Below are 11,112 nucleotides of genomic sequence, written 5' to 3' on the forward strand. Positions count from 1 at the left end.
AAAAACGATTTAAAAAAAAAAAGAATGGTGATACCGGGTCCCCAAGATTTCATCAATTTATAAACACCTCGCCTGTTTTATTTACCGTTGCCGGGACGTAAATGATGCCGCCTTCTTTCGTTCTTTCCCATCTTTCTTCGGAAACATGCCCTTTACCAAACAGCCTCCAGGAACGGTACTCGAACTGCCATGGTTTCAGTAATGAAAACGTGTTCCTTCCCTGTAATCTTTTCTCCTTCCTCCACCTGCTATAAAATCTATGTGCTTGGTTTGGGGGGGGCGGGGGGCTGTTGTGTTGTATTTGACGCGTCTCACTGAAAGAAAAAAAAAAACACAAAAACAAAAAAACAATCCAAACCTTTTCCCGAGTCTTTTCCTGGTCATTAGGGAGGAAGAGGGGTTAAAGTAAATACAACTTCCCATTTTAGATTGTTGGTGCGAAGAGAGGCTGAAACGCCCTCCCCCAGACTGCGCTAGACGAGTGTGTAACCCATGTGATTACAAGGACGGGCCCCAGATAGCTGTATTCACTTCAGGTTTTAAAGACTTAGAGGGCTTCAAGGAAAAGTGGATTTCGAGAAACAGAACTCCGTAACTGAGCTGGTTCCATTAGTATTTAGTTTTGTGATTTGATTCTAGTCGGCTGTGTGTTCCTCAGTTTCCCTGCTTGTGGACCATTTGCATTATGGCCACCTGTTGATAAAATCCCACATCTTTCCAAGAAAGCTCCTACTAAATTGGTAGACTCCTGGGAAGTTCCTGCTCTTATTACCCGGACTGTTAATGGAGCATTTAAAATTCAAAGTTACACAATAGTTAAAAATAGTTTGGAAGCCTGACTGGGCTCCACCAGAATGTCAGATCTGCTGGTGTGGGCAGCCTGCCGGTGGTGCCTGGCATCACTGGACAACAGGAACAGTCAGGTAATGTGGGAGAGGAGTTTAAAGGAAACCCCAGGTAGACTCCACAAACTGGGAAACTTGAGCCCTGTTAGAAAGGAATAGGTGGGCCGATTTCAGGTTCATATCAGAATTGCCCTGAAACCCTGCCTGCCTCTCTCCGGGATTTGGGCTTTTAGGCACTTCTCACATCTAATCTCCTCTCTGGAGCTAACCACTCTACCAACTAGTCTCTTGCCTACTTGCCACTTCTCTGTTCTCATTGTCTCCAGATAGGCACAGACTGGCTGACACTGAAAATGTTAATTGTGCTTATATGAACACTAATTTTGTCTTCATCTTTTTTAGAGTTTGCCAGATGTTATGGGGAGAGCAGATAATCCTTTGTGTGGGTGTTTTACCTTTTAAGAGAGCTTAAATCTTTCTTTTCAAGGATATAAACACAAACAAAGCCTTTATTGAAAGTTTAATGAAACAAATGGAAATGCTTAGTGGTACCAAATGTCCTAGTAACCCAACACCCTGGTGTTAACAAGATTGGAAACAGAATTGCGATTTGTCACTGTGATCTTATTTCAATCTGAAAGGGTATTTTGGCTGTGTCTCTTAGAGGCAGTAAAAACTTTTAGTCCTAATGGGGGCCAGGTTTACCTCTGTGCTGGTGATTTTAGAGGCAGAGGGGTCCATTTAGCAGACATGCAGTGCCTGGGAGTAGGGATGCACAGCTTCCATGGTGTGCTGTAAGTTATTTGCTCTCCATGTGCTGTGAACACATCATTTGTGTATTGAGTTTGCTGCTGTTCTAGTCTCATTAACCTTCAGCAATTAAAAAAACACGTTAGCTTGAACACTGTTGTATATACGAATTCAGGTGTGGGCATTCCAATTGCTCGTCAGCCCTCATATCTTGGGTGGTTGACCAGATCCAGAAAGTGCTTATATTTTTATTTTAGGTTATACAGGGGTTGTCAAGAGTAGGCTTACAGTTGTTCATATGGAAAATAATACAATAATTAATAAATAATAAGAATACATACTCTGTTTTGCATGCTCACAACTGTAAACTTACTTTTGCCCACGCCAGTGTAGAAATGAAAACTGCAATTGAAGTTTTACATAGGAAACTTGAAAAGTCTGAGTTCTGTGACACCCAGTTTGAAAATCACTGCTGTAATGTTTAGCCCAGTTTATGGCACACAAGGAACATACTCATTAGAAGTAATAGGGGAGAATATGGAGGGCTTTGTGGTAGAGGTTTTAACGGAGCCTTCGAGGCATTCGTGGTGTTTCTATAGGTAGAGAATTGAGCCAGGAAGATAAAGATAAATTGGGAACAGGTCTTCTAGGCTGAGCAAGGACTAGCAGGTGGTTAGGATCTGTTAGAGGCTATGCACATTAGTGAGACAGAGTGAAAAAGGTGGTAAAAAGTTAGATTGAAACTGGCTTGTAAAGGTCTAACAGTGTTTGATTCTCAATTAAAAATTTAGAGAATTTTTTTGCCTGGCTGGCGTGGCTCAGTGGTTGAGTGTCAACCTATGAACTAGGAGATCACGGTTTGATTCCCAGTCAGGGCACATGCCCCGGTTGTGTGCTTGATCCCCAGTGTGGGGCATGCAGGAGGCAGCCAATCAATATTTCTCATCATTGATGTTTCTATCTCTTCTCTTTTCCTCTCTGAAATCAATGAAAATATATATTTTTTTAAATTTGGAGAATTTTTGCAAAAGCCTGTTAAACAGATACTGCTAAGATGTGAAATTTGGAGTATAGCTGCCTACTAATTTTCCCCGCTTTTGAGAAAATGCTCTGCTCTGTTTCTTTGCTAGCTATAATAATAAAAGCATAATATGCTGATTAGACCAGACAGCTGAACGACCTTCTGGACATCCTTCCTGATGAAGCTGTGGCAGCGGGGGCAAGGCAGAGGCGGTTAGGGGTGGTCAGGCAGGTAGGCGAGCATTTAGGGGCGATCAGGCAGGCAGGCGAGCAGTTAGGGGCAATCAGGCAGGCAGGCAGGGGAGCGGTTAGGGGCAATCAGGCAGGCAGGCGTGTGGTTAGGAGCCAGCGATCCCAGATTGCAAGAGGGTGCAGGCCGGGCTGAGGGAACCACCCGCCCCCCATGTACAAGTTTTGTGCACCGGGCCTCTGGTATCATATATGACAGATCTGTTTATAATGAGCTCTATGCAATGTTTGCAACTCAGGAGGGGGAAAGGAAGGTGAGAACAGCATTTTTCAAGGGCTGACTGTGCACTTCTGGACTGGTACTTTTACTTAGAGCATGTCATTTAAACCTCACCCTCAGCCTGGAAGGTTGGAATGCTTACCACTATTCTGATAATTAAGGAAACTGAGGGTGAGACAGTTCTTATGGTGGACACTGTTGGTGGTTGGGTGGAACAATTCTCTTTTTTGTTAAATATTTTTTTATTGATTTTTGGAGAGATAGAAACATCAGTGATGAGAGAGAATCATTGATCAGATGCCTCCTGCACGCCCCCACTGGGGACCAAGCTCTCAACCCAGACATGTGCCCTGACCAGGAATCGAACTGTGACCTCCTGGTTCATGGGTCACCACTCAACCATTGAGGAACACTAGCCAGCCTGGAACAATTATTTTTTGAACTGGACTCTTCTGTCCTTGGCAAAACATTTGGCATCTGTGACCCCACCCACTAATTGCCAGCAACATCCTCTAGTCATTGGAGTAATCCTGAACACCACCCAGGTGGGTGGAAGAGAGAGTGATTTACCCCAAATTATGAGAGGAATAAGGTCCAGGGAGGGGTGAGATTGGAACTTAGGTTTTTCTAACTGACTCCAAAGCTCTGATATTTTTTCTCACACCAGGCTTCTGAGCTCCTTCAAAATACATTAATATTTAAGTCAATTGGACCTTTATTTATTTTGCTCAAGGAGGGGTGACAGTATGTACCATTTTAGATATATTCTTTTGGGCTGTTCCTTTGAGTGTCCCAATATAGTGTTATTGATAGAAGGTAAGACAGCATCACTAGACTCAAAGATGGGCTGTGTCATATTTATCCTGGTGTCTCCTTTGCCTGGGTCAGGTGAAGAGTGAATCTCTGTTTGTTGGTGGAGCATTAAAGCACTTATGAGTGGTTTTCAGCTAGGGGTAGTACACACCCCATCTTTAAGCATTGAGAAACATGGAGGATCTTAAATGTCTCCAGACAATGTTTGCCTCTCAGTTTAAAGTTCAGAGAATTTTTGCTTGTCACCATAGGTGAGGGTGTTAAATGGATAAAGCCAGGATGCTAAATGGCTGGTTATGTAGGAGATATTCTTATAAAAATGGTCAGTAGTGCCCCTGATGCATGAGATCTGTTGGCCTTCAAGTTCAAGTGTTGACCACATTTCAGTTATATGAGGAAGGGAGGTTTGTTCTCTGAATGTTCATGGTGACTCTATTTCATAGACTTGAAAGCATTTTAGAAGACTAGAGGTATGGTGCACGAAATTCGTGCTCTGGGGGCGGGGGGTCCCTCAGCCCGGCCTGTGCCCTCTCGCAGTCTGGGATCCTTCGCTCCTTACTGCCTGCCTGCTCGCTGCTTCTTACCACTTGGCTCGCTGCTCTCTAGCACTGCTGCGGAGGTGGGAGAAGCTCCTGCCACCGCCACTGAGCTCGCCAGCCATGAGCCTGGCTTCTGGCTGAGTGGCGCTCCCCCTGTGGGAGCGCACTGACCACCAGGGGGCAGCTCCTGCATTGAACGTCTGCCCCCTGCTGGTCAGTGCGCATCATAGCGACCGGTCATTCTGGTCGTTCCACTGTAACAGTCACTTAGGCTTTTATTATATAGACTAGAGGCCTGGTGCAAAAATTCGTGCACCAGTGGGGTCCCTTGGCCTGGCCTGCAGAATCGGGCCGAAACCAGCTCTCTGACATCCCCTGAGGGGTCCTGGATTGCAAGAGGGCGCAGGCCAGGCCAAGGGACCCCGATTGCGAGAGGGCACAGGCCAGGCCGAGGGACCCCACCAGTGCACGATTGGGGCCAGGGAGGGACATGGAAGGTTGGCCAGCTGGGGAGGGACTGCAGGAAAGCTTCTGGGCATGTCCGGCCTGTCTCACTCAGTCCCGATCGGCCAGACCCCAGCAGCAAGCTAACCTATCGGTCAGAGCTCTGCCCCCTGGTGGTCAGTGCACATCATAGTGACTGGTTGACTGTCTGCCCCTGGTGGTCAGTGCACCTCAGAGCAAGTGGTTGAGCGGCCTTAGCATATCATTAGCATATTACGCTTTGATTGGTTGAACGGATGATTGGACACTTAAGCATATTAGGCTTTTATTATATAGGATAGGGTAATCAGTAACTAGTTTAGTTGAATAGGACATATCTATGTGATGTTGAAAGACCACATCAGCAGTCCAGACCTGCAGTAATTAAAGGAGACTAGAAAATTCTAGAAGTACTCAGTACTGTGTTTTTCTCAGAATCTTGAGCTCCCAGGTTAATGGAAAGCACAGAATCTACTCTTGGCAGCAGAGTAGAAATATAGGCTGTTTTAGAGAGTTGAAACTGTGGAGGTTTTTTTCCTTTTGGGGTTAGCAGGGTGTATGCCAGATGGCTAATTTGAAGATTCTGTTTCTTGCTGAGGGCATGCCTTGAAAACTAACTCAGTTGTTCACTAGATGTGTTACAGAGTGCACGTGTACCTCCAATTGGCCTGCAGTAAATTTACTCAGAGCTTCTAACTATATTAAAACAATTATAACATTTTTGGGTAGGTTTTTTTTTTCCATTAATAAGGTAATAGCAAATTTTGTAAAATAAGAGGAAAATATTATTCTCTCAAGATAAAATATTTCTTAACTAGAGTTCTGATGAATTTCACTGAAGCCTAGATATGCTAATACAACTCTGCTAGCAAGAAAACACGGGTTGATGTAAAGTTAAACTCAGGAAAATAATCTGGGCTATCTCCCAGATTATTAAAAGAGCATCAGCATGAAATAAAAGTTAAGGAAGTCATATTTATTTTGAGTCATTTCAGTTCATTAATTTGAGTGATTGTTAGTGTCTAGTATGGTGCTAAGCAGTGGGGATACAAAGAGGAATGAATGACCAAAACTGTCCTCAAAGAGGTATTAGTTCATGGAGATAAACATGTGCATGTCTCTTCTCAAGATGAGCTCATTATAAGCCAAACATGTTTTTGGTGTGTGTGGCTTGTTTGGTTTAGAACATACTGTCAAATATTGTGTGAGAACTTTAACTGAGCTTTCAAAATATTTTCTCACATTATTAAACCATTTTCCCTGAGCGTGGTTTCATTTGCATCCTTTGCCAACCCAGTACAGGGGGCAATGTGAGGGAACTGTGCCCGCAGGTGAGGGGCAGCTTTCCCTCTGTCCCTCCTGCCTGCTGCTCCTTGACGCTGCAGGCTCAGCCAGTCCTGTAGATGGAGGCAGACAAGCACACCCTTTCAGGAATCAGCATGCCAGCAGAGTGGAGATCCTTACACCGATAGCTGGATGTTGATAGAGAAACAGATTGAAGCTTTGTGACCAAAATAACTCAATTCTTAGTATTTATTTAGTTGGCAGTATTGAATGGCCAGGTAATGGCACAATTCCAGCAGGACTGCGCCTCACTGCTGAACCCCTGGAGTACTTAACTGGAAGTATCCCAAAGCAGTGGAACGGCTGTTTGCCTGGTCAGGTGTTTTTTTGCCTAACCAGGTTAGCGATGACAAAAACTAAACCACCAAATATATATCTCATATGTGATGGAAAGACTTTGTTTTCTTTTCCCCACGAAATAAAATGGAGAAAGCCTCTTGAGTGGCATTCTTTGAAGAAGAAAAAAAAAAAAAAGCTAAACCACTCTTTCTTGAAGCCCTAATCAGACCCAAGCCCTGTGCTTGGGGCTTTAAATGCAGGGGTGGACAAAGGTAGGTTTATAGTTGTTCCAATGAAAAATGATACAATAATGAATAAATAATAATATGAGAATAAACTGTTTCACATATACTCACAACTGTAAAACTTCTTTTGCCCACCCCTTCATATGTGTTCACTTAATACTTAGAGCAACCTTATGAGAGAGATATCTTTGCTCCATTTTACAGATACATAACTTAAGTCCTGGAGAAGTCTAATAGCTAATCGGAAGTGTCAAAGCATCTGTGATAGAGTCAGGAGTCAAATTTTCCTTCCTGAATTCAAAGCCTACAGCATGATGTGACGGCTTCCTCTGCTTAACTTGGGAAGACCCGTAAAAAAAAGTCTGGCTTTAGAAAATGGTTTGGAATGCAAATAAAAGACAATGGCATGCCGCTGGATGTCTGTCCAGATGGCCTGGGTCAGTGTTCTGTACAAAAAAGAATGTATAGTCCTAGCAATTGAGAGAAAGGAAAATAAAATGTATATATTTATACAATTTATAAATTTATATTTAAACACAGAAAGGGTCAATCTTCTCCAATAGAGATACAAATTGAAACTATAGCAAGATGCCATATTTCACCTATTTGATGAGCACAATGAGTTTGATATGGGGATGCTCATACACTGCTGGTGGGAGTGTAAATTGATACACCTCTTGGGAGGGAAATTTGATGAGTTCTGTCAATACATTCATGTACTCTGACTCAGCAATTTCCCTGTAGGAATCCCATGATCCATCAGAAATATGCAAGCAGGCCCAAAGTTGCCTTTGCAAGTTTAGTCATTGTAATGCAGTTTTAATAATCAGAAGGTGAAAAATAAAGTCAAGTCCCATCAGTAGTGGACTAATCAATAAATCATGGTATACCCATGTAATGGAATATTATTACACAGCGGCCAAAAGTATGGAGAAACCTTTTTATGTGCTGATAAGGAAATATCTCCATGATACATTAAACTAAAAAAAAAAAAAAAAAAAAGCTGATAAATCATGGTATATCCATGTAATGGAATATTATTACACAGCAGTCAAAAGTATGGAGAAACCTTTTTATGTGCTGGTAAGGAAATATCTCCAAGATACATTAAACTAAAAAAAAAAGCAAGAAGCAAACCATTGTGTATAGTATGTTCCTATTTGTATATAAAAAAATGAAGGTATGAAAAACTATTACTAGTGTTGTGTGAACTATTTAGAAGGGATGAAAGACTGGGTGAAGGAATGAGGAAGAGAAGGGAGACTTCATTTTACACCTTTTTATATTTAAAAAGTATGTGAATTACTTATTTGAGAAAAAAATTGTTTAAAACCTAATGAATATTTGTGTATAAAAGAGGAAAAGAAAACCAAAAAATGTATGACCCTGCATTAGCAAAAATTCCCCAAAGAAAGAATGAACTCCATTAATTTGTTCAAGTGAGAAAAGTTACAATTAAGGCTATAAATACATGGAACTAATATTTATAGTGCAGAATGATATTTTGATACTTTGATATTTTGACACTTTCTACAAGTATGAGTGAGGTTTATATGGTAGTAGTCTATAATGTGAAACTGAGTGGAATTAACAGAGCCTCAAAAATATCAACTCAAGGTGAGATCCCTTTCATCTGCTTTGAGGAAGCAGTGTGACCCTGGCAGGTCATTAGCCCTCTCAGATTCTGGTTATAAAGTGAGGGAGGTGGCCTTCATCTCTAAGGTCTCTTCCAACTTTAGCATACCAGCCAGAACTCCATAGGGTACAAAATAAAGAAATATGCCCTATACCTGGTAGATCAGGAGGACTTTTGTTTTACTGGAAAAGTCACACATGAAAATGAATTGGTTAATTTCTCTATATGATCCTGTCATTTTCATCATTTGATTGAAATTATACCTGGTAGATCAGGAGGATTTTTGTTTTACTGGAAAAGTCACACATGAAAATGCATTGGTTAATTCCTCTATATCAGTGGTTCTCAACCTTCTGGCCCTTTAAATACAGTTTCTCATGTTGTGACCCAACCATAAAATTATTTTCTTTGCTACTTCATAACTGTAATGTTGCTACTGTTATGATTCGTAATGTAAATATCTGATATGCAGGATGGTCTTAGGCGACCCCTGTGAAAGGGTTGTTTGACCGCCAAAGGCTACAAGTATGAGTGAGGTTTATATGGTATAGTCTATAATGTGAAACTGAGTGGAGTTAACAGAGCCTCAAAAATATCAACTCAAGGTGAGATCCCTTTCATCTGCTTTGAGGAAGCAGTGTGACCCTGGCAGGTCATTAGCCCTCTCAGATTCTGGTTATAAAGTGAGGGAGGTGGCCTTCATCTCTAAGGTCTCTTCCAACTTTAGCATACCAGCCAGAACTCCATAGGGTACAAAATAAAGAAATATGCCCTATACCTGGTAGATCAGGAGGACTTTTGTTTTACTGGAAAAGTCACACATGAAAATGAATTGGTTAATTTCTCTATATGATCCTGTCATTTTCATCATTTGATTGAAAACCTCACCAGTGTTTACCAAGAATTCATTTAGTACCACTTGCACCAGGCACTGTGCTAGTCCCTGGGAATCCAGCAGTGAACACAGTGCAGCATGGTCTTTGCCTCAGAGCACTCATGCAGATTGTGGGGAAGGCAGACATCCCACAAATCTTTCTTCTTGCTAAAATACGCGGCGAGGTGATAATGCAGGGCCTGTGGAGCATTTGGCAGGTGTTGGGCCCATTCCTGAGACTCTTCTGAGAGGAAGCTGTTTTAATCTCATTTAAACTGTTTCTTGTATTTCTGTACGAGTGTCTAAATAATGCTTTACTAACCTTCCTTGATATATAAACTTTAGACATTTGTATTGACTTCTGGTTATGGTGGATGAGGACTAGCTATTACAGGGCCTGTGGAGCATTTGGCAGGTGTGGGCCCATTCCTGAGACTCTCCTCTTAGAGGAAGCTGTTTTAATTTCATTTAATCTGTTTCTTATATTTCTGTACATGTGTCAAAATAATGCTTTACTAACCTTTCTTTATATATAAACTTTAGACATTTATATTGACTTCTGGTTATGGTGGATGAGGACTAGCTATTTGGCACCTCTTCCCACTTCCCTTTACTCATCCAGCCAAAATAATTATTAATTTTGGAATTAAATCAAAAGCCAATCTTTAGATTTATGTAAAATAGTTTTGGTTTCATTATTGCAGCATGCTTTTAAGGAGGGTGATTTTTATATGCTCTTTGTGACCAGTAGCACAAATGGCAGTGCTGGAAATGACATGAAAATGGTATTCGAGTGCTCTCACAAATACTAGTTTCATGAAATTTCTACCAAATGTATGTTAGAAATTTTCTGCTTCACTCTTTGTATTAAAATTTATACAAAATATGGATACTACCTTAGTGGGAGATCATAATTTTTTATGCCATGCTTGTTATGACAAGTAATGAAATATTTAAAATTTTGCATTTTGGTAAGTGGGAATAAGTTAGGTGATCTGTAAACTCTCCGTCTTTTATTGTCTTGATTGTCAAAGCACCAAGGAGCAGCCCTAACTGGAGGGCTGGACTGTGCTATGTCAGTCAAAACTGAGAATTCATGTCATACTTTTGATTTTTCTATTCCAGGCAGGCAGGTACGGATTTTATTTGGCAATGATACAAAGAAGTTACCATTATATATTTCTACTGTTAGTATTTCCTATTTGTCTAGTTTAAATTTATTCCTTGCACTTTTCCACAGACTTGTTATTTGTTTTTTAAAATCACCTACAATACTTTGTATTTTTATCTATTTTTAATAATAATATATGCTTTTTATAAAACAGGTATGAAATTACAAGCGAATTTTTTTAAAAAGCACAACTCATAACCCTACCCACTCAGAGATAAGTACTGTTCTTTTAGATCATTCCCTTTGTGTGTATCAACACCTATACATTTTTAAAAAATATATTTTTTATTGATTTCAGAAAAGAAGGGAGAGGAAGAGAGAGAGAAATCAATGATGAGAATCATTGATTGGCTGCCTCCTGCATGCCCCCTACTGGGGGTCGAGCCTGCAGCCTGAGCATGTGCCCTTGACTGGAATTGAACCCAGGACCCTTCAGTTTGCAGGATAACGCTCTATCCACTGAGCCAAACTGATTAGGGTTACACCTATACATATTTTTACAGAGAATTAAAGGTTTCTTCAGTATTTTGAAATTTGAATTTTTTTCACTTAACAATGACACTGTAACATTTTCTACAATAGTGCATATATTTATAAAAATTATAAAAATAGTATTAATTTAATCCTTTAAAAAGTCTTAGGTG

General features: G+C 40.8%; 1 protein-coding gene across 1 annotated transcript in view; it reads left to right on the top strand.

The window, feature by feature from the left end:
* Window positions 1–145: 145 nt before the first annotated feature.
* Window positions 146–11,112, top strand: part of CRYBG3 (beta-gamma crystallin domain containing 3) — a 134,311-nt gene continuing 123,344 nt past the window's right edge. The window contains exons 1-2 of the mRNA XM_005880202.2: window positions 146–175; window positions 817–923. Of these exons, the coding sequence (XP_005880264.1) occupies window positions 146–175; window positions 817–923 (137 nt within the window). The remainder of the gene's footprint in view (window positions 176–816; window positions 924–11,112) is intronic.

Source organism: Myotis brandtii, unplaced genomic scaffold, assembly GCF_000412655.1.
Source record: "Myotis brandtii unplaced genomic scaffold, ASM41265v1 scaffold63, whole genome shotgun sequence".
Classification (NCBI taxonomy): domain Eukaryota; kingdom Metazoa; phylum Chordata; class Mammalia; order Chiroptera; family Vespertilionidae; genus Myotis; species Myotis brandtii.